The 23,138-nt window shown below is 33.3% G+C and overlaps 12 protein-coding genes and 1 non-coding gene across 13 annotated transcripts; 9 read left to right on the forward strand and 4 right to left on the reverse strand.

Annotated features, from left to right (window-relative positions):
• Positions 1-421: 421 nt before the first annotated feature.
• On the forward strand, positions 422-2,056 carry WICANDRAFT_78644 (uncharacterized protein; the record flags this gene model as incomplete). Its single annotated transcript, XM_019184765.1, has 1 exon — positions 422-2,056. The coding sequence occupies one exon, from the start codon at positions 422-424 to the stop codon at positions 2,054-2,056; it is 1,635 nt and encodes a 544-aa protein (XP_019039228.1).
• Positions 2,057-2,445: 389 nt separating this feature from the next.
• Positions 2,446-3,237, forward strand: WICANDRAFT_22286 (endonuclease III domain-containing protein; the record flags this gene model as incomplete). The annotated part of the gene is made up of 1 exon (XM_019180934.1): positions 2,446-3,237. A coding segment is annotated over one exon (792 nt), but the record flags the coding sequence as incomplete, so codon positions are not given.
• A 139-nt stretch (positions 3,238-3,376) lies between these two features.
• NGL1 (RNA exonuclease) lies at positions 3,377-4,465 on the reverse strand (the record flags this gene model as incomplete). The annotated part of the gene is made up of 1 exon (XM_019181635.1): positions 3,377-4,465. The coding sequence occupies one exon, from the start codon at positions 4,463-4,465 to the stop codon at positions 3,377-3,379; it is 1,089 nt and encodes a 362-aa protein (XP_019039230.1).
• A 395-nt stretch (positions 4,466-4,860) lies between these two features.
• Positions 4,861-7,739, reverse strand: CCR4 (CCR4-NOT core exoribonuclease subunit CCR4). The gene has a single exon (XM_019180290.1). The coding sequence runs from the start codon at positions 7,264-7,266 to the stop codon at positions 4,900-4,902; it is 2,367 nt and encodes a 788-aa protein (XP_019039231.1). The 5' UTR covers positions 7,267-7,739; the 3' UTR covers positions 4,861-4,899.
• Positions 7,740-8,160: 421 nt separating this feature from the next.
• On the forward strand, positions 8,161-10,422 carry LDB19 (Ldb19p; the record flags this gene model as incomplete). The annotated part of the gene is made up of 1 exon (XM_019183399.1): positions 8,161-10,422. The coding sequence occupies one exon, from the start codon at positions 8,161-8,163 to the stop codon at positions 10,420-10,422; it is 2,262 nt and encodes a 753-aa protein (XP_019039232.1).
• Positions 10,423-10,600: 178 nt separating this feature from the next.
• On the reverse strand, positions 10,601-12,835 carry WICANDRAFT_62595 (glycosyltransferase family 39 protein; the record flags this gene model as incomplete). The annotated part of the gene is made up of 1 exon (XM_019183400.1): positions 10,601-12,835. One exon carries the CDS (start codon positions 12,833-12,835, stop codon positions 10,601-10,603), a length of 2,235 nt encoding a protein of 744 aa, XP_019039233.1.
• An 862-nt stretch (positions 12,836-13,697) lies between these two features.
• On the forward strand, positions 13,698-13,874 carry WICANDRAFT_84005 (uncharacterized protein; the record flags this gene model as incomplete). The annotated part of the gene is made up of 1 exon (XM_019185633.1): positions 13,698-13,874. One exon carries the CDS (start codon positions 13,698-13,700, stop codon positions 13,872-13,874), a length of 177 nt encoding a protein of 58 aa, XP_019039234.1.
• Positions 13,875-14,248: 374 nt separating this feature from the next.
• Positions 14,249-15,706, forward strand: FUM1 (fumarase FUM1; the record flags this gene model as incomplete). Its single annotated transcript, XM_019181698.1, has 1 exon — positions 14,249-15,706. One exon carries the CDS (start codon positions 14,249-14,251, stop codon positions 15,704-15,706), a length of 1,458 nt encoding a protein of 485 aa, XP_019039235.1.
• Positions 15,707-16,004: 298 nt separating this feature from the next.
• DUG1 (metallodipeptidase) lies at positions 16,005-17,453 on the forward strand (the record flags this gene model as incomplete). The annotated part of the gene is made up of 1 exon (XM_019181707.1): positions 16,005-17,453. One exon carries the CDS (start codon positions 16,005-16,007, stop codon positions 17,451-17,453), a length of 1,449 nt encoding a protein of 482 aa, XP_019039236.1.
• Positions 17,454-17,597: 144 nt separating this feature from the next.
• On the forward strand, positions 17,598-18,557 carry WICANDRAFT_78652 (uncharacterized protein; the record flags this gene model as incomplete). Its single annotated transcript, XM_019184766.1, has 1 exon — positions 17,598-18,557. The coding sequence occupies one exon, from the start codon at positions 17,598-17,600 to the stop codon at positions 18,555-18,557; it is 960 nt and encodes a 319-aa protein (XP_019039237.1).
• A 289-nt stretch (positions 18,558-18,846) lies between these two features.
• On the forward strand, positions 18,847-19,839 carry WICANDRAFT_62599 (uncharacterized protein; the record flags this gene model as incomplete). Its single annotated transcript, XM_019183401.1, has 1 exon — positions 18,847-19,839. One exon carries the CDS (start codon positions 18,847-18,849, stop codon positions 19,837-19,839), a length of 993 nt encoding a protein of 330 aa, XP_019039238.1.
• Positions 19,840-20,903: 1,064 nt separating this feature from the next.
• On the reverse strand, positions 20,904-20,975 carry WICANDRAFT_t70. Its single transcript has one exon. It is a non-coding gene; the product is annotated as a tRNA-Glu (tRNA).
• Positions 20,976-22,032: 1,057 nt separating this feature from the next.
• WICANDRAFT_62600 (SDR family oxidoreductase) lies at positions 22,033-22,797 on the forward strand (the record flags this gene model as incomplete). The annotated part of the gene is made up of 1 exon (XM_019183402.1): positions 22,033-22,797. One exon carries the CDS (start codon positions 22,033-22,035, stop codon positions 22,795-22,797), a length of 765 nt encoding a protein of 254 aa, XP_019039239.1.
• Positions 22,798-23,138: the final 341 nt, after the last annotated feature.

The raw sequence follows: 23,138 nt of genomic DNA on the forward strand, positions 1-23,138 counted from the left end.
CCTTGAAACAGTCTTTGAATCTGATAACATGATATATGATAATCTAATACAACTAAAATACAAACCAATCCAACTTTAGTTCAATTAAATTTCAAGCCGTTATAGATCTAAAGCCGCACATCAAACATTCAGTTGCCCAGAGGTCTCGAGACATGATGGAAAAGGCTTAAAATGTGTCAAATTAAATGACTTTTGTAGGCTGTAGCTCATGAAGGACAACGTCAGCAGAGATAAACTATAAACCATACTATCATACTCTTCTCTCTCGACCGCAATAACAAATGATCATGATCTAAGCCTTAAAACTGACTCTTTTGAACCCTGGAATTGCTGACATAAGAATGGGCGACATGTATAAAAACATTTCAAATTTGCTACATTTTATTTCAAACTTTGCTGAAGACAGAGTGAAAAGCATTTAATGGTTCTTGATCAGTCTATTCCTTCCCAGTTTCCTCAGAGGTCTCATACATTCGCATCTCCAAATGATTTAATCACAAATGATGAATTTGAAAACCAATCAATGAATAGAGTAATCAGTGCAGCTACTGAACCTGCTCCACAAACAGTTAACAATTCATCCTCGTTAAATGTTGATAAAGATGAACAAGATCCCAAAAAGACACATAGATACGCAAGAGCACAAACTGCTCCTGGTAAAATCACAGACAAGTATAGAATACCCGAACATTTATTAGAGAAAAAACCAACAGTCAAGAAAGAGGCTTCATTTTTCTTCACTGTTGTTAAATATTTTGATACTTTAAAAGATCAAGCTGTTGATAAAACATTTGAAAGAACTGATAGATTTTTCCATTGGTGGTGGAATTTAAAATATATTAAATGGTCAAGTGATAAATATAAAGAATGTGAACAAATCTTCATTTTGGGTTTTTTTTTACAAGTTTTAAGATGTGCTTTAGATACAAGAACTGTTATCTTCTTACCATTTTTCCCAGCTGGGATTGTTTGTTATGAAAGAAAAGAAGATATCCTTGCGGTTGTGTTTTTGTTTTTAGCATTGATGTATTTTGCAAAAGTGTTGAGTAATACCACTGAATATGCAGCTGAACATTTTGGACCTGTTTTAGGTTCTTTATTAAATGCAACTTTTGGTAATTTGGTTGAATTGATCATTTCTGGAACAACTGTCTCAAAAGAAGATGCAACTTTAACAATCACTTCATTAATCGGAAGTGTGATATCAAATAATTTGTTTGTTACTGGTTCATGTTGCTTTTTCGGTGGGTTAGAAGGTAAGCCACTTTATAATAAGAAATCCATCACAAGTCATTTGTTATTTTTCGTTTGTATCACCATTTTATTAACAATGATGTCTGTTGTCAATGATATTGATTATAAAATCAGTGATAAATTCAAAATGGATACTTCACAAATTGGTGCATCTTTAATCTTTGTTAATTATATTGTTTATTTAACAATGAATACCAATGAAGAGTTCAAATATCTCAAAATTAAAAAAGCCAGAGATGAAGAAGAACGTGTTTTAAATCCCTCAAGTGATGATGAAAGTGATGATGATAGTAGCTCTTCAAGTTCAAGTGAATCAATGGAGGAAATTCCATCCAAAATGGTTTGTTTTGGTGCTTTAGCATTATCAATTGCAGGGTTAGGCCCCTGTGCAAATTTCTTTGTTGAGTCATTAAAAGATCTAACTGATGATAAACCAATCTCCAAAGTGTTTATTGGGTTAATCATCCTACCATTAGCCGGATCTTTACCTGAGCATATCTCATCAGTTATAAGTGCACACAAGGGGAAGTTAGATTTAGCCATCAACCTAAGTATTGGTAGTAGTAACCAGGTTCTAGGTCTTGTCTTGCCAATAATTCAATTCATCAGTTCACATTATCCTCAAACCAAGTTTAGTTTATATTTTGAAGATTATGTTGCAGCTTATCTCTTTGGAACAGCATTTATATCATCACTTTGTATCCTGAATGGGCTAGTCTATGGTGTGAATGTCTACCACGGTGTTATTTGCATGTCCACTTTTGTGTTTATCATTTATCTGACATTTGCCAATGATCAATAGTACACGATTTAATTATAGAACGTTGATGTAGAAATTTGACACATTCTTTTCGTCTCGAGGATACATTTGAATTCGCGAAAAGTTTCTAGAGCCAATAAAAATGTTCAAGTTAATAATCACTTTTTAGTTCATTTTAACACTATTCAAAGAGTGATCAGAGTGGTTTAATGATGAGTTTGAGAAGATCCAGTAGAATGAAAGTGTCATCACCAGTGAAGTCCAAGCTCTTCCAGAAAACTACAACTTCGGAGCCACACATTTTAGTGAAGAAAGAAGAAGAAGATAACATTGATCCAGTTAATGAAATACCACCAGAAGTCAAACTAGAAGTAATAGATATTAAGAATGAACAAGAAAAAGAAATACCTGAAGCACCACTCCCAAAGCGTCGAAAGAAAACCACATCACTAAAGATTGAACTCGATCCTAAACCAATCCCCAGTAATTTCCATGAAATTTATAATCATATCAAAACAATGAGATCTAAAATCATTACGCCGGTGGATACGATGGGGTGTGCAAACATCCCCAAGACTATAAGTGGTGAAGATGAACTTACTCAGAAGAACTACAGATTCCAATTATTAGTTTCATTAATGCTGTCATCACAGACTAAAGATGAAGTGAATTTTAAAACTATGCAAAAAATGAAGTCATATTTCCAATCACAAGGGTTTAAAGATGGTATTACAATAGATTCTATGGAACGGATCGAGGAGAGGAAACTGGATGAATTAATTTTCAGTGTAGGGTTTCATACTAGAAAAGCATCATATTTGAAAAAAGCTGCAAAAATTTTAAAAGAGAATTTTGATGGTGATATACCCAACACTTTGGAAGGTTTGGTGAGTCTTCCTGGGGTTGGACCAAAGATGGGGTTTTTAACATTACAAGAAGGTTGGGGATTGAATCTAGGGATTGGTGTTGATACTCATGTTCATCGATTGAGTAAGATGTGGGGGTGGGTTAAGAAAGATGCTAAAGATCCTGAAGTTACTAGATTAGAATTGGAAAGATGGTTACCCAAGGAGTACTGGAGAGAGATAAACCCCTTATTGGTTGGGTTTGGTCAAACTATCTGCCCGCCTAGGGGTCGTCGTTGTGATTTATGTTCCTTAAGTAAAACTAGACTTTGTCCAAATGTTGATCGTCAATTGTTGAAGAAGGTTAAAACATTATCTCCAGAGGAGATTGAAAAGATGAATTCCACAATAAGAGGTGATATAAGTAAGCTTACAGATATAGAAGATTTGGTTTAAGCTTATCATAACATGCCATAAAATAATCTCTAAATATCGTAAACATTAAAAAAAAGGGTCGTCATATCTTTAATTCAAACTCTGCAACTAATGGAATATGATCACTTGGGAATTCTTCATTTGGTAAACCTTTAATCTTGGATAAATATTCTTGATCAACACCACTTAAAAACTTTAACAATTGGAAATCATTATCATTAAACCAAATATAATCAAAAATTCCAAATAAATGTTGTGTAAAACATGTAAATAATTTATCTTGTTGAATAATTTTTTCAAAAACGTTATTTGGAATCTCCACTGGATTTAATATAAATTTTTTAGTCTTTTCAGTTAAATATTTTGAAATATCTGGATCTGAAGTATCAATCTTGTCATTTTTTAAGAAATGATAGACTGAAGAATTTGGTCTTGAATTAAAATCACCACTAAATAAGATTTTGGAACCAGGGTATCTATTTTTAAATTTGTTTAAAGCTTCTAATAACACCATAACTTGTAATAATTTGATATCATTATATTTCCAATAAAGATGAGTATTAGCCACTATTATGATTTGATCAGTATCTAAATGTTTCAATGCCACAATCAATCCAACTTGATTTCTTGCATTGAAGATAGTATTTATTTGAGAATCATTTAATTTCAAATCATATAAATTCTCAAACTCATCTTTAAAATATTTTGATATTTGAAATTTCTTCATATCTAATAATTCAAATTTCTTTGTATTATAAAAAATTGAAACCCCATCAATATGATTTGATTCTTTATCCCAATAAACCGGTTTCGTCTTCTTAATAAAGCAACTATCAAATCCTCTCTGTTGCATCATTGGATTCCAAAACTCATGATACACTGCAGTTTCCATTTCTTGGAAACACATGATATCACTTTGCACCTCTTTGTTATTGATGATATTTGTCAATAGCTTCACTCTATAGTCCCAGCTTCTATATTCAGGATCCACGTAGGAGTCATATACTTGTGGCCACATATAAGATTGGTTTAGCATGTTGAAGCTCATCATTTTGAATTTCTGAGAAGGAGGCACCACTTTTAGAGGTTGTAGGTCTATCCATTTTCTATGTTTCAAAGGGTTAAGGATACTCCGGGGGATGTTTTTGAAGAGAGCAGAGGACTTGTTCATTTAATAAATAAGGGAGGAGGCAATGAATAAATAAATAGAATGAAAATGAGAGTGGGAATGTGCTGGAATAAATAAATGCGTTTGAAGTTGTGAATTGGTTCAAGGATCCTTTTTTTGTTTATGTCCTGCACTTTTTTTTTCTTGGAGATGATCTTAAAAGCGAACGGCTGAAAAAGAGGCCATCGTAAATTGTGACGTTGATGTTTTAAAGGGTAAAAGAATGGATTAAAGAAGGATTAAAAGGTGGTTGATATGAGTTTATAGTATCTTGGAATAATGTCTACTCCAATCTCTTTCCAACAGCGTTGAAACCATCAAATTTGAGCTAAATCTCAATAAACGGCTCTTTGATATGTCGGCCTTTAACTACAGAAAAAAAATTTAATCTTAGTATAAAATTTTAATGTACAAATAAACAAGAAACCAATCAATCATCACGTTTTTCTTGAACTTCTGAATTCAGGCTTGAAATGATGGTGATCCCTTTTATTTTCCTTCTTGGAAGTGTTTCTTAGGTGGAACTCAGCCATTAATGGAATATGATCAGATGGTAAGTGAGCATTTGGGAACCCAACATAATGGCTAGTATAATCTGAATCAATCTTACCCAATAACCCACGCACTGATAATGTGTTTGGTGTATACCAGATATAATCCAAAACATCTGTAAAACTTGGTGTGAAATTTGTAAATGGTAATTCACCAATATTATCATAAGCAGATCTTAAGTTAAAAGAATGTTGGAATCCAACTTCTGTAAATTTACCATAATCTCTACCTTCAACATCTTCATGATCTTTAACAAACCCATTTGCCAGTAATTTATAAACAGCTGAATGTAATTGAGAATTAAAATCACCACAGATAAACATTGGAAAATCTTTAATATTGGAAATATTTCCCTCTTTACAAGCTTTTTTAACAATCAATTCAATCTCTTCCAACAAGACACCAACTTGAACAGTTTTAACATCATTCAGAGCAGGATCCCAATGTAAATGAGTATTTGCCACCAAAATATGTTCACCAGTTTCCAAATGTTTTAAAATTGTAACTAATCCAATATTATCTCTATTTTGTAATCTATTGAAAACATCATCAGATTTTTTATATTTGTTTGAATTTAAAACAATTTGAGTATATTCAATTGATTTCTTCTCCATTAATGAAAATTTATCATATTTATAAAACATTGCACAACCATCAACTTTTTTAGCATCTCTTTCATTCATTCTTCTTGCTCTATATTTAGCATGGAATAACCCTCTATAACCTTGTTCAGTTAATAAAGGTAACCAATAATCTTCAAATGATTGAGTTTCAACCTCTTGTAAACAGATAACATCTGATTTCATTTCAAAAATTTGTTGTTTAATCAATTCTTTTCTATATTCCCAATTCAAAGCCCATGATGGAGTATAACCAAATAATTTGGCAGTTGCATAATGATGACATAAAATATTAAAACTTGAAGCTGTAAAACTTGCCTTTTTCTCTTCTTTAATTTTTTCTTCATCTTCATTATTTTCTTCATCTTCATCTTCTAATTCACCATCTTCTTTTAATGAAATCCATTGTCTCTTTGGAGGTGGTAAAACATTTGGAGCATTATCTCTTAAATGTATTATTAATGATCTTGTACCCTTTTGAGCTAAAATTTTAGCAAAATTTGAATTAAAATTTGGATTCCCCTCTATTCCCAAGAAATGTAATTCAAATAAATTTCCAAATTCATAAGGTAAAGTTGATAAATTATTATCAAAAAGGTATAAATATTTTAAATTGTATAATAACCCCAATTGATAAGGTAATGAAGTTAATTCATTATTTGATAAATCTAAAATTTTCAAATGTTGTAAATTTTTGATTTCAGTTGGAATCTTTGATAATTTATTACCATTCAAATATAATTTTGTCAAAAAATCATATTTAAATAAATTTAAAGATAAATTAGGAATATCTTGACCACTTAAATCTAAAGACCCCCATAATTGTTGAGCATTTGATTTATATTTAATTCTTGGTTCACCTAATTCATCATCGTAATCATCATCATTAGTGTCATCATCATTATTATTGTTGTTATTATTTAAAGCATGAGAAATTTTTCTATTTTGTAATAACCCATTATTATTACTTGTGGATGCAGCATCATTATTAGTTGATGTTGAATCACCCAAGATTTGTTTAGTCAATTCCACAAGACTTTGTTGTTTGGAACTTGGTTCAGGGAATTGTTTTGATCTTCTTGATTGAATAGCTGCATGTCTTGCATAAAAATGAGGTAAATTTGATTTTCTTGAAACTTCAACTAATTGAACTTGATCTTGCCAATAAGATGATGATTGAGAAGTTTGATCCAATTCTATTGATTTGGATGGTGGTAGGTTTAATCCAGGTTGTAATGGTTGGACTGTGTTGTTATTATTATTGTTTGATGATGATGATTGTTGTGGCAATTGTTGTTGAGCCAAATTTAATGCTCTTTGTTGTTGAGGGGTCTGAGCTCTATATTGACCTTGGTACAATGTCTGTGCCAATAGCTGTGAAGGGTTTAATCCACCAGTGGATTGATTGTTCTCATTCAATAATAGGGAAGCAGCGTTATTAGAAGTTGCATTGTTATTATTGTTGTTGTTGTTGTTATTTGCCACAGAATTGGTATTGTTGTTGTTATTGCTGCTGTTGATGTTGTGGAACAAGTCGTTGAATTGCAGCTGAGTAGCCTTCTGTTGTGGCTGTTGGAGGAACTGTGCCTGGTTAGGCTGCAATACCTGAGATTGATAGTTTTGTATGTTCATCTAGAGGATAAGTTGGTCCATAGATGAGGATGTGTTTTGTCTTTTGAACTAAGCAGTGGGCAGTCGTATGGGTGGGTACCTTGTTAGCAGCAATTCCTTTGATTCTGTCTCTTTTGTGACTGTGTGTGCTCTGTTTCTGTTTGGCAAGACTGAATTGTTCTCTGCTGTTGAAGTTGATGCTGATGCTGATGATGTTGGATTGGGATTTTGGAAAAAAACCGGCCGGTGTTACCCTGCGGTGATGGAGAATTAAGAGCTTGAAAGTACGGCGGTTTGTGTATAGAGTGGGAAATAGTGGGAAATAACGTGATATTTGGGATCTAGAGGTATGATTTAGTATGGCTATGTTGTTTTTAGGATTTTATTAGGCACTTGTGTCGATGGTGGTTAGTTGGTTAGTTTGGGGTTGATGTTTTCAGTATGGCATTTCCTCAGAAAAGAAAGTAAACAAAGGAATGAGTCAATTGGACCATTAGCATCATCATCATCATCATTAACATCACCTCCACCTTCACCTCCATCACCTTTACAACCACCTCCATCACTTCCTATAACTACTCATCTGATTACATAACATTATTACCCTCCCCCAGCGCCAACTGCTTACGAAATCTTCGTCTTATCACCAATCAAAAAAAAGCCCATCATCAAACAGCCCATACAAAAACAAATCAACAACTTCAAAGCAAAAGGCCCTAGAAGAATCCAAAGACTGGCGGCTACCATTCAACTTCCAGACCACAGCGCTTCGGCCACACGCTCCCAAGATCATCAGTCCAGCTTCCAAATCGCAAGATACTCATTCCTAAACTCACAAAAAATTCAACCAACACAATCCCAGATCCATCAACATCAGCATTAAATTGAGTCTTGAACTATTAGAATCACAATATAATGCCCTTCCTACCAAAGTTGCATTCAACTTCATCGAGCAACTCGGTGCTGTCCCCTTCATCGTCACATAGAAACACCTCACATCATCATCACCCTTTGAATAACGTCACATCAAATGGTAACAACAATATAGACAAGCATGTTCAGCATCCTTTAGAATTGTCATTAGATTTGGAAAGCCCCCCTGTTATCCTTTATGGTCCTCCTAATGAATCATCTGGCTCTTTGATCTCTGGTCAATTACATATAGAAATACCAAAAGATTCATTTATACACCAATCCCCTGCAAGTGGAACTTCAAGTGTTGGTGGAAACTCATCAACTAGACCTTCTAATAAAAGAACACATTCAGCAAGTGCTCTACATGCAACTTTATCAAGTACATTATCAAATTTGAATCTAAGTCCTTCACATTCAAGAGATGTTTCACCAGTCCATTCAAATAACAATTCCTATACAAATTTAGCTGGGTTGATGAATGTTAAAGATCATGTCTTGGTTAATTCTGTTCAATTGTCATTAGTACAAAAGATAACATATGCAAAGCCTTTCTTACCACCATCAAACACTTTAGCAAATTGTTCAAGTTGTAAAAAAAAATCAACTGAATTGGCAAGATGGGATATTTTAACTCAAGCTCACAATTTACCTATTGGGAAACATTCTTATCCATTTTCTCATTTATTACCTGGGAACTTACCTGCAACTACAACTTTAGGTTCAAGTTCTTTAACTTCAATTAAATATGAAATGGTTGCAATTTGTTCATATAATAATCATTCAAATCATCAATCAATGATCAAGATAACATTACCATTAAACATTTCGAGATCTATACTGAGAGGTCCTGATAGAAATTCTTTAAGAGTTTTCCCTCCAACTGACGTTACTGCCACTGCTGTTTTACCAAATGTTGTTTATCCAAAATCTTCGTTTGCCCTGGAATTAAAATTAGATGGTGTTGCTTCAAATGATAGAAGATGGAGAATGAGAAGAGTTGGTTGGAGAATTGAAGAAAATATAAAGATAAGGGCAAATGCTTGTATAAATCACAAGGCAAAATTAAGAGTTGTTGAAGAACATACACGGAAAAATCAATTGGCTAATAAACCTGCCACTGTTAAAAGAAATCAACAATCTGGTCCAACAACTTCAGTTTCAGTTTCAAATACTCCAAACTTATCACCAAATCTGACACCATCTCAATCAAACGCTAACCTGACAGCTACTGCTACAACTCCTGCAAATGATGCTATTGCACCAACAAATTCAAATGATGATATAGCAAGCATTCATACAACTAATCCAAATCTACATCCAAGTGATCATGCAAATGAAGAAATACGACAACAACAGCAATCTACTCAACAGCAACAACAACAAAAGGCTAAAGATGAATATGCATTGTATTCAGATGAAACTAGAACTGTTGCATCTGGTGATTTAAGAAATGGTTGGAAATCTGATTTCTCTGGAAAGGGTAAAATTGAATTAATTGCAGATATATCATGTTTTAATTTAACAAGTGCTGCTGGACCTCATCTTACCCATGTTTCATCAAAGGAACCTTTAGATACTCAACATCCTCATCATCATGCAAATGTTAGTTGTGATATTGATGATCCAATATTGGGTGTTACAGTTAATCATGTTTTGATTGTAGAGGTTGTTGTTGCTGAAGAATTATTACAAAATTCATCTTCAAATTCATTATCTGCTACAACAAGTCATAAAGATAGTAATAAAGATAAAAATTCAGATGGTACTAAACCTGATCAAAGATTAGCTGAATTATCACCAATGTTTGCAAATCATATAAAGCCAACACAAACTTCAGATTCTTTACACTCTACAAGATCAAATCAATCACATCATCAACAACAAATTGGTGTTCCAACAGGTGCTGCTAGAGTCTTGAGAATGCAATTCAAATTAATAGTTACAGAAAGATCAGGTTTAGGTATAGCTTGGGATGACGAAGTTCCACCAACTTATGAAGATGTTAGTGCATTATCACCACCAACTTATGATCGTACAGTTATTGAAGATGATGTCAATTCACCTGGGAATGATGGTAATAATCCACCACTATATCCATTAAGTTTTGCTCCTGCAGCTCATACACATACACATATTGGTGGAGTTAGCACTCCAGGTGTCATTAATGGGATTGGTAGTACTCCAGGCATAACACCAAGACCAAGTGGACAATATCATAGTATAAATGGTGCATTAGATATGGATGATTTTACACTGGGTTGAATGAAGTAAAGAAGTTGATTTGTATAATAAGACGCTGAATAATTAATTTATAAAACTACAGTAAAGCCTATTTTTTCCACATACATTTCATTTTTTTATTTTTGATTAATTATTGTCTCACTATGTAAGTTCCACTAAAATGGAAATATGTTTTGAGAATGGGAGAAGGGGGGTATTCTTATGCAATTCTCCAAGATGATAACCAGTTCAAGTATTCATATTGACTAGAGCTTCCATCCATACCAAAAGTGATTGGACTGAAGTAGTAGAAAATACCAATAACAAATATATAGAATGACAAATATAATGGTAATCTGATTTTTTTACTCCATCCCAAAGTTCCCAATTCAAGTAAATAACACAAGACAAGCATTGCAAAATACAATGCAGGTAAATAATGATGGACATAAGTGACTCTTGCCATGATAATGAATGGAACAAAATGTAAACCCCAACCAAACATTGGATAAATACCACCAATTAAAAACAAGTTTAATTTTTTAGAATCTTGGAAATCTTTAAATTGTCTTTGATATCTAATCAAATAGTACAAGACTAATAATGCAAAAACAATAACACCAACTGAAGAAGTCCAAGTTGTTGCAGGTGAACCAATCAAGTAATATTTTGGATTTTCATCACCCCAACCACATAATCTAATACCAACGTTCAAAGTTGGCCATTGCCATGCTTGAGAGGCTAAATCATCTTGTTTATCTGGATCTGGAACCAATGCGTTGTTAGTGGCCATCATTGCCAAGTTTAATTGGATAAAATCTTTAAAGAAATTAGTCTTTGGTAATTTGAAATCAGCTGGAGGATCTGGTAAAGTTGGATTATTATGATTTTCAATATTCCACCAAGTTCTTTTATCTCTTTTGAAAGGATTTTTAACACAAGTGACTTCACCTTGTCTAAACCCCCATTGAGGTAAATGATTACCAGTTTGAGATAAATAACAACCTAAAACTTTATGTCTTAATCTAATTGAAGTGGTTAATGGATGAACTCTTAATTTATCCTCTGAACCATATTGATGAGCAATTTCCACAATCCAATCATCTTTTTCATCACCATTTAATAAATCACCATAACCTGCAACTTCATAATCAGATTTAGCAACAGGAGCTGGGATTTCATGAGAATGTAAATTTCTTGTAGTCATTTTATGAGATAATCTAACAATCATACCATCAACAACATATTCAGTTTGATCTCTAGTTTCATTGAAAGGTTCTCTTGAACGTTCTCTATTGAAAATCCATTCATTATTAGCATCTTTATGACCATAAGTGGTGACTTGTTGTTGGTTTGAACCTTCTGGGAAAGTTTGAATATGTGAATGTAATAATCCACCACCTAAGCCTTGGTTTTTAATAGTAACGACAGAGGTACCTAAAGTAACATCTCTTGGACCACCACCAACATCTGAACCAATTAAATTAGCTTGGAATAATGAAGACATATTAGCATCACCAGTACCTGAGCCACTCAATAAATCGAAATGGATCTTGAAGCAAACTAAAAAGATGATGAATGGGATAACAATTAATGAAACAGCTCTTGCACCGAAATGGGCCAAGTATTTAGTTCTTGATAATGAACGATCACCATACATGTTCCATAAATCCACAACGGTATAAATACCAACAAGAGTTGTAACTAATAAACCAACCATTTTAACAGAACATGTACAACCGATAGAGATACCGGTTAATAATAACCATTTCCACCATTTTCTACCAAATGCATTGAATCTTTCATTATGGAATCTAACAAATGTGTAAAAAGTTGTAATTGTGAAAAATAACAACATTGAATCCAACAAGATGAATTTACCTAAAGTGACAAAAGATAATTCAAAGATAACCATTAAAGTGAATAACCAAACAGTTGGTATTGAGAACCCCATTGATTTAGTTGTATAATACGCAAAAGGAACACATAATGCACTAAAACAAGCATTAAAAATTCTCATTTTAACATAATCGATATAATCAGGGTATTCTTGACCAGATGGGAAATCCCAAGAACCGTTGTAGCCAGCGATGTAACCACTCAACCCAACGAGCATTTTACCTAAAGGAGGATGAACATCATGATAAAATTCATGTCTTAGATAATAAGAACCAAATTTACCAAAATGAGCTTCATCCCAAACAACATTATGATTGACACCAATTCTGTACATACGAGTCATGAATCCAAGGATGGTGAAGATCAAAGGAGCCAAGATTGATTCAGCTTTTGCCAAAGAACTGTTTAATTCTTGTTGATCTTTAGCCTTTTGTTTGTTTTGATCATCTTCAATCTCAACGTTATCTTCAAGTAGTTCATCTTTGTTATAGTTTCCCTTGAGACGGTTGGCAATTGTCTTGTCACCGTTGTAGAGGTCTACACCGGAGGAGGACATTGTGATGGTGTGTCAATTGGTGGAGTGAGGGAGGGAGAGTGAGTGTAGAGACTGTGAACAGTTTGGTGATGATGTTGATGTTGCAATTCTGTTAACACGTATTTTTTTTTTCAAAGCGCGTTTTTGGTCCATCTGCTTATGTCAGCGTTACCCGATATTGAGAAGGAGTGGGATTAATTTAGATTGGATTGTTCTGGTATAATTTGGCTATAGAAAGGGTTGGTTTTGAATGAGGTTTATTGTGGATTACGATGAGTTATTGTCTGGTTAATTGTGGTTTTGATCGTGGAGTTTTGAAGTCAATAGCTCCAGCAGAAGGTGTTTTCTACAGAATGTGTCCAAATATTCCAACATGAATCTCAATTATATGGATCAATCTCTTTCAATTGAATCTCATACAGGAGCTCACCTTCATGATTTATATTATAAGTGTATAAATTGGTTAATTCAGAAACTTCATAGCAAACTAATTTGGAATCAAGCCTGCATAGTTGAAGTCCAATTAAAGAGCTAAAATGAAACTATAAAACAAGTGTTTTGATTACACCAACGAAGTCTTACCAAATAATTTATACAGTCTTGCTGGTGTAAAGATAATATTAGGAGCTAAACTCATATACAGAGTCTAGTACTCACGTTTAAACAGGAAGCAAAAAAAATTCAAAAAACTAAAACACTACAAATTTTAAATTCGCGAAACGGTTATCAAGTACAATATTCAATCGATAGATCAATAGATATACTTGTATTATTAAACTATAATATTTATGGATTAAACTAATGTACGGATCAATTATAGCTGCTCGCCAATTGAATCGCAGTATAAAGTTAACCCATCTTGTATTTCCAACTCAAGTTTCCTATGGTTGAAAAAACAGTGTGGTTCACCAATTGGATGAACTGGCTGGAGTACCTTCACTCATCACAAATCCCGAAGAACACTAACCTATCAAAGCGAAGAGCACACGCATTTCACTATAAATCCAGCCGCCACATCAATGCGAGTCGGTCTGGCAAAGAACTAACTTGCTATGAATAATTAACATCCTGGATCCTCTGCTGGAATCATACCCATATCAATTTGTCCACTTCAGAAATTATGTCTCATGACGCATCATACTCAAGACAATCAAGTCATTTATTCGTCAGTCTTTTACCCAAAGACAAATGGATTCGTTAAGATAAGAAATGATTTACTTCAAATTTCTGAATATTCCAAAGTTGTTTGAATTAAAAGTTTTTTTCATTACATTCGATTACATAATCACTTACATAATCACTTTATACACCCGGACACCACGCACCCTCTTCCCGATCCCGAGACGCCCCGAGTCTGGAATACTTAAATTGAAAAGGGCCTCGAGAACTTGTTCAGTTGACTTTGTTGATGGCCTGAATCAACTCTTCACAACGATGCTCTCCGCCAGAAAGTCACTGATCAGACAATTCTCATCTTCTTCAAAGACAATGTCCTCCCAATTCAGAACAGAATCAGACGCCTTTGGTGAATTACAAGTGCCTTCAAACAAATACTGGGGTGCACAAACTCAAAGATCTTTACAGAATTTCAAGATTGGTGGTGAACGTGAAAAATTACCTGAACCTTTGATCAAAGCCTTTGGTGTCTTGAAGAAATCAACTGCCATTGTTAATGAACAATTGGGTACTTTAGATCCAACTCTATCAAAAGCTATCCAACAAGCTGCTGATGAAGTTGCATCAGGTTCTTTAAAAGATCATTTCCCCTTGGTTGTATTCCAAACTGGGTCTGGTACTCAATCAAACATGAATGCAAACGAAGTCATTTCAAATAGAGCAATTGAAATCCTTGGTGGAGAATTAGGTTCTAAAAAGCCTGTTCATCCAAATGATCATGTTAATCAATCTCAATCTTCAAATGATACTTTCCCAACTGTTATGCATATTGCTGCTGTTCAAGAAATTACAAACCATTTATTACCTGAATTAACATTATTAAAAGAATCATTACACAAGAAATCCGTTGAATTTGAAGATATCATCAAGATTGGTAGAACTCATTTACAAGATGCAACTCCATTAACTCTTGGTCAAGAATTTTCCGGTTATGTTCAACAATTAGAAAATGGTATTAAAAGAGTTGAATCTTCATTACCAAACTTGAAATTCTTAGCTCAAGGTGGTACTGCTGTTGGTACTGGTTTAAACACTCGTGTTGGATTCCCAGAAGCTGTTGCTGAACAAGTTTCCAAAATAACTGGTATTGAATTCAAAACTGCACCAAACAAATTTGAAGCTTTAGCTGCTCATGATGCCATTGTGGAAGCATCTGGTGCCTTAAACACTTTAGCAGTCTCATTATACAAGATTGCAAATGATATTAGATACTTGGGTTCAGGTCCTCGTTGTGGTTATGGTGAATTGTCATTACCAGAAAATGAACCAGGTTCTTCAATCATGCCAGGTAAAGTTAATCCAACTCAAAATGAAGCCTTAACTATGGTTGCTGTTCAAGTTTTCGGAAACCATTCTGCAATCACATTTGCAGGTGCATCTGGTCAATTCGAATTGAATGTTTTCAAACCTTTATTGATTCAAAATTTGTTATCTTCAATTAGATTATTAGGTGATGGTGCCAATTCTTTTAGATTACATTGTGTTGATGGTATTGTTGCAAACAAGGCCAAGATTGAGAAAACTTTACACGAGTCTTTAATGTTGGTTACAGCTTTGAATCCAAAGATTGGTTACGATATGGCTTCAAAAGTTGCAAAGAATGCTCATAAAAAGGGTTTGACATTGAAAGAAAGTGCCTTGGAATTGAAGGCATTGACCAGTGAAGAATTCGATGAGTTTGTGAGACCGGAATTGATGATTGGTCCAAAGAAGTGAGATATTCTAGTAAAATGAATATTCCAGTAAATAAGATATTCTAGTAAATAATCAAATATTAAATTATATCAAATATTCTATTAAATTATACCAATTTCCATATTTAATGCCTTGTAAAAAGTTGACCGATCTTTTGTATGGCGTTTTCGCGAACTTGACAATAAAAAAAAAGGGAGAAATTTGATCAAATGAAAACATTTCAATTCATAATCAATTTCTCACGTCCCTTTTTTGTATGAGAACTCTACTCAATTATTGTTGGAAACATTCAATCAGACGTTACTCGACTAGACCGAAAATGACTTCTCAAAGTGACATTGATTTCTCAAAATTATTCGCCAAAATCGATGAATTGAAACCAAATTTCATTCAAAGATTACAAAAAGCTGTGGAAATCCCTTCAGTTTCTGGTGATGAATCTCTAAGACCACAAGTCTTCAAAACTGCTGAGTTCCTTAAGGATGAATTGACCAGACTAGGTGCCCAAGATATCCAATTATCCCCATTGGGTAAACAACCACCACAAGTTGCTAATCCAGACTTAGAATTACCACCAATTGTCCTTTCAAGATTTGGTTCAGATCCTGCTAAAAAGACAATATTGGTGTATGGTCATTATGATGTCCAACCTGCCTCTTTAGAAGATGGGTGGAACACTGATCCTTTCAAATTGGTGGAAAAAAATGATGTCTTGTACGGTAGAGGTTCTTCAGATGATAAAGGTCCTGTTATGGGTTGGTTAAACGTTATTGAGGCTCATAATGCCCTTGGTTTAGAATTACCTGTTAACTTAATCACTTGTTTTGAAGGTATGGAAGAATCCGGTTCTTTAGGTTTAGATGAATTGATTGCACGTGAAGCTAAAGGTTATTTCAAAGGTGTTGACGCTGTCACCATTAGTGATAATTATTGGTTAGGTACTACAAAACCTGTCTTAACTTATGGGTTAAGAGGGGTCAACTATTATCAAATCTCTGTTAATGGACCTTCTGCAGATTTACATTCTGGTTTATTTGGTGGTATTGTCGCTGAACCTTTGAATGATTTAGTTAAATTATTGGCAAACTTGGCTGATCCACAGGGGAAAATCTTGATTAAAGGGATCGATGAACAAGTTGCTCCATTAACTGAACAAGAGGATAAATTATATGATGATATTGAATTTGATGTTCAAGTTCTTAATGATGCAACTGGTTCCAAAACCGCATTATATAATGATAAAAAATCCATTTTACAACATAGATGGAGATACCCATCTTTATCAATCCATGGTATTGAAGGTGCCTTCAGTGAAGCCGGTGCTAAAACTGTGATCCCGGCAAAAGTTAAAGGGAAATTCTCCATTAGAACAGTTCCAAATATTGAATCTGCAAAATTAACTGAATTAGTTATAAAACATGTTGAACAAGATTTCGCTAAATTAAACTCTCCAAATAAAGTTCATGTGGAATTAATCCATGATGGTGATTATTGGTTAAGTGATCCTTTCAATGAAAATTTCACAGCTGCAAGAAAAGCAACAAAGAAAGTTTGGAACATTGATCCAGATTTAACAAGAGAAGGTGGTTCAATCCCAATCACTTTAACTTTTGAAAAAGAATTGAAAACTAGTGTCTTGTTGTTACCTATTGGTAGAGGTGATGATGGTGCTCATTCAACTAATGAAAAATTGGATGTTAGTAACTATATCGAGGGGGTTAAGACTCAATCTGCTTATTTACATTACTATGCTCAAGGTGATAAATAGATCAATAATCTCTAATTTATTTGTATTTAATTTGATTTAATCTAATTGTAGTCTTTGCACTTTTTCGCGAATTGTGCCTATATAAATTTTTCTTCAAATTCTTGAGCCATAATGAAATCAACATAATCTCAATAATCAAGGAAAATGAAACCAACATTCTCTTTATCGAGACAGCTCGTCAGAAGTGTCATAAACCCAGTCAAACACACTCCACTGGACACTCTGAAATCATTACCATTCACTCCAAAATCATTATTATACATCCCAAACACAAGAACAAGTGTTAATGCCCAACAACATGTCAACTCATTACTTTCTGAAAACCCAAACTTACAAATAATAACTGCTGTTTTGGACTCAGTACACCAAGACATCGCTTCAGAGCTATGGTTTGATGATTTCATGAGAATAAGATCTGGTAAAAACTTGGATAATGACGCTAAAAATAAACCTTCATTAACATTAGGTTTTAGTGGTGAAATTCTCAAGATCCCACTAGTTCGTACAACAGGTTTTACAAACTTTGATTACACTTTGAATATGAAACATAATGGTACATATCTCTTAGATGAGTTGGATGTTTGGTTACCTTTAAAAACTGGAGGTATTTCAAGCTGGTCACATTTACATAGAATTTCAGAATCCAGATATAATATAACAAGTCATTTAGATAATGTTATTAAACAGATTGACAATAGACCTGCATCATCAGTGTTAATGAATGAATTGAAACAAAATGGTATCAATGAAAATCAACCACTATATGTACAAATCGGTTCACAATATGCAAGAACTAATTTCTATGAAATTATAGCAGGAGGTGGTGAATACGGTGCTAAAAGTGAAATGCTTGTTTTAGACTGTGACAAAATCCCAGAAGCTTTAGCTTTACAAGTTCAATTTTGTCTACCTGTTCCACAACTAGCTAAACCCTCTGATAATGGTGGAATGATTGTGGATCGAATTCAGGATTCAAAAAGAATAGTGGATCAAGGTGAAGATGTCATCAAGGACAACTTTATAAGGTTTGGAAGTGAGAAAGGATTTCAACTCTCTGGTTACAATCTCCAAGCTCCTAATGATTTTTGTTCTGTTAGATTGTGAATAGAAATTGTGTATAGTTTTTAATGACACGCTTGATATGGCAGATTCAGTTTTTTGTAGAATTGTACGTATTAGATTCAATAGAGTTTCGCCAACTTATTCATAGATTAGAAAAGCTGGAAAATCACGATTTTTTTATTCATTCTACCTTTAAATTTACCTCTCATTTGAGTAGATTGAAATCTGTTATCACCAAATCCTCTGAAGAATTCTCGAATGTATGATGAAAATTGAAAAATTCCCAAATCAAATCGATCCATAACTAAAAAAACATTTCACATAAAACATTATGAAACCCAGTTCAACATGCCTCAAGCATTATTCTAGGTCCATATTCAATCCCAAAAATTATAGACCTCACACTATCTACGAATCGCTCCCATTCACTCCAAAATCTTTATTATGCATCAATACACCAACTCGGATAGATACAGCAAGTAGTCAATTACTTGTCTTGACCAAGAAGTATCCAAATCTACAAATAGTTTCAGTTACTCTAGATATGAAATATGTCCATGCAATTGGTGAAGTATGGTTTGATGAATTGATAGGAATTGAATCAATGTATTTTTCAAATAAACTTTGGCCAGATGATACAAAATTTTCAGCATGGATTCATAATAATAAAATTGATTTGAATTTATCTATAAATTTACATAATTTCAAAGCTAAACTATTTTATAACATGATTGTTAAAAATCCATCAAGTTTAAAATTTTCAAATTATTTATCACATTTAGAAATTTCACTACCTTTTGATGAAAAAACAACAAAATTTCAAATAAAATCTCAATTGAAACCATTAACTCCAAGATTGAAAATAACTTCAGAAATAAAAGATCGTTGTTTTATAAAAAGTTTCAATAATAAAAATGCCTTCCTAATGTTTGAACTTTTACAAAAACAAAATGAAGAACCAGGGAAAGAATACAAATATGTTTTAGAAATTTCATCGTTATCCAAAACTGAAAGATTTGAACTTTTCCCTATCCCATCTACTCGTTCATTATTCATATTAAACAGAAATGTTGATTTCTTGCCAAATGATAAACTATATGCAAGAATTTTACAAAATTGTGTTAATGATGTCAAATTTCCTAAAGTTAATAATGGTTTAGTTATTGATTGTTTTGACATGTCAAACACTGACTTAAGATCTAGTGGTGAAGATGTTGTTGTGGAAAATTCAGTTATAATAGGTTCGGGTAGTGGTGGGTTTCATGTTGATGACGTTGCTTTTGCTTCATTTGGTGATTATGTTAAAGTTGAAAGTGTACAATAGCATCTTGTGAAGTTACTAATATGAGTTCATACATAGGGAATGGCAACACCTCTATATCGGAATGAAACACCATCTTCATATTATTATTATTGAGCTGTTGGTCATGATATAAGATATAATATTTTGAATCCCCCAGTTGTTGATATTGTATCTATAAATTAGCTAGAATACAAGTCGGATAATCTACACTGATGGACCATTTTGAAAAATTTTCCCCAGTGATGCATATTTCAATCCTTGTTGGAGCCTGTATATCTGAAGAAGGCTTGAGGTTTTTGATAAAGACTTGGTATAATTATTCAAAATCTATTAGAGATTTGTTTTCTTTGAAATGATGAAGTCTATTGTGTTGATAAAGCCGATCGTTTGATAACTATGAATGTATCCATTTTTCACACTTATTTGATAATTGTTATTCTATATGCTTGAATGCACATTCCCTTGAACTCTGCATCAAATTATATACTTTCCAGACAATCAATAATTGACAAATAAGTAGAGGCTCTGGGTTTCTCAGTCTGTCAAACCATATCGGGGTTTTTTTTTTTACTCAAAATTTTATAACAAAAAACATCGTAATTAAACCCACAAAAAACACTTCTTTCAGACTACTAATACCCAAATATAATATAAATTTCTCTATAATGTGTTAAACAGTAAAAAAATTGGAAAAAAGACCATCAACAGCCTAAAAAAATTTTTTTTTTTTTTAATGGTAAAGTTACTTTATTCTAAAATCTTATACACTTTTACACTTCAACTTTCAATATAATAATTCCAATATAACACTGTTCCAAATAAATTTCCAATATTAATCAATCGCTCAATTTTATAGCTCTTTCCTTCTTTCTTTCCTTATAGAGCAACCTTCTTAATAAAGTTAAAAAAGTCAAAATAAATAATCCAAAAGTTTCAAAACGGGAGTTTCAATAAATCTTTGTAATACCGTAGGGGTATTGTACCTAATCCCCACCATCTCTCTATTCTAAATCTTTATCCAACTTCAACTTCATCTCAAGCTGTTCTAGCAGTTGATTTTCATAAAAAATGGCAAAAAAATTGATTTCCGATGCGGGGAGTCGAACCCCGGTCTGCTCGGTGAAAGCGAACCGTGCTAGCCGTTACACTACATCGGATTGTAGACAAGCCTTGATCTCTGTTGGAATACCTAGATTTCACAGCCGGTAGGGTAACTTTAAAATTGCGCGCGCCGGCAATTATTTCTATATATTTACTTCCAATTAATGTTATGTATTAAAATTAACTATTAGCTGCTGAGTAGCTTCAATATATTGATATTAACATGCAATCTGCAGTGAACAAATAATAATAAATATTATTTTTTTTTTTTTTTTTTAGTTTGATGACGTATTTGATGAACTTGGATGAGGAATGCAATTACGCACGAACCAGCTTATTAATTATAATTTGATAATATTTTTTTTTTTAGTGTATAATATAATCGCGATGTGTATTTATAAAATGCTAAAATAATGTACAAAATCACTGGGGACTCACTAGTCTATGACTGATTTATAATAAAACTAGGGATAAATCAGAATAAAAACAAGTAAGAATGAACTAAAAAAGCTAAATATTGGAACATTTTGAAATATTTAATTTTCTTATTAATCACTACAGTAGACGTTTAATGTACATATTTGTTAAACTAGCCGGATATTGAGGAATATTAATGTAATTTGTACTCATTAAAACTTCTAAATTATATAATTAGCTGTGAAAGCTGGAGTACGTCTACTAGAGCTATTACAGATGCTTACTACAATATATTTGGTAATTATTATGTAAGTCTAGTACTGATAAACGTCCTCTAGCTAGTACTGCAGATCAGTATTATACGCCTACTAGTTAACAATATAGATCTCGGGCTATAACAATTGTTAAGGCCGTTAAAACTCTCAAAATTAGTAATCATCACCCCCTTTAATTATGATGGTTCGATACAATACAGCAGCATTGTGTAACGTGTCAAGTCGTTAATGCTTACGGATTAGAAATCGTACTCGGAAATTGACTTTTCTAGCGGAGCTAGCGCACAATGCGCCGATGTTTACAAATTGCGATTGATTAGAAACATTTGCAAGAAAGTATAAAAGGATTGGACACTTCTTTGTTTCCAACCCATTCTGAAAGCCTTTTTAGCCGTAGAACAACAAAATAAAAAATAACAACATGTCAGGAAAAGTTTATTTCATCTCTGGTGGTAACCGTGGTATTGGTTTCGAATTCGTTAAACAATTGTCTTCAAATCCAGAAAACACTATCATTGCAAGTGCTAGAGATCCTGCGAAAGCTGCTGAACTTCAAAATTTAGTTGATGCTCAAGAAAACATTAAAGTTGTTAAGTTAGATGTCTCTGATAAGGCTTCAATTGACTCTTTGGATGCCCAGTTAAAAAATGTTGCTAAAGATGGTATTGATGTTTTGATCTCAAATGCTGGTATTGCTCAATCTTTCGAAACTGCCATTAATACTGATCAAGAAACTTATGAAAAACATTATAGAACAAATGTTCTTGGTCCAATCTTTTTAACAAAAGTCGTTTACCCTTATTTGAAATTGAAAGAAACAAGACACTTGGTTTACATTTCAAGTTTAGCCGGTTCAATTGGTGCTCAAATTCCATTCACCACCTCTGCTTATGGTCAATCAAAAGCTGCTTTGAACTACAGTATTAAAGAAATCAGTTTTGAATTAGGTGCCGAGAATTTCATTGCTGTTGCATTACATCCAGGTATGGTTGAAACCGATATGGGTAAAGTTGGTATTGAGTGGTTCTCAAAGAATAGCCCTGAAGTTATGGATGCTTTCAAACAAATTCCAGTTCTTTCACCGGAAGAGAGTGCAAAAGCTCAGTTGGAAAACGTAATCTTGAAGTTAAACAAGGACTTGAATGGTAAGTTTTTGGACTATGAAGGTAATGAACAAATATTTTGAGTGATTTTATATAGATTTATAGTCTAAATAATAAGATTTATTGAACTCTGAACCCATCTCCGTGATTGTATTTGCATAGTGTCCTCCCTTGTGGATTAGAAGAGTGAACTTGGGAAGGGCAGTGGAGCTATTGTTTCAGTTCCACGGATATAGATCCATAGATGTATTTACGGATGTTTTCATAGGTCTGTGCAATGGATTTCTCTTAGTAATCAAGACGTACTCATAGATGCAGGTGTCAGCCCTGTAATACTAATACCCATACCAAGTTTATCAAAGCTGATCAAATATTTTACATGGTTGCAACTTGCAAGTACAGAAATATCATTATTTGATTATTC

This window comes from Wickerhamomyces anomalus (assembly GCF_001661255.1).
Source record: "Wickerhamomyces anomalus NRRL Y-366-8 unplaced genomic scaffold WICANscaffold_3, whole genome shotgun sequence".
NCBI lineage: Eukaryota > Fungi > Ascomycota > Saccharomycetes > Phaffomycetales > Wickerhamomycetaceae > Hansenula > Hansenula anomala.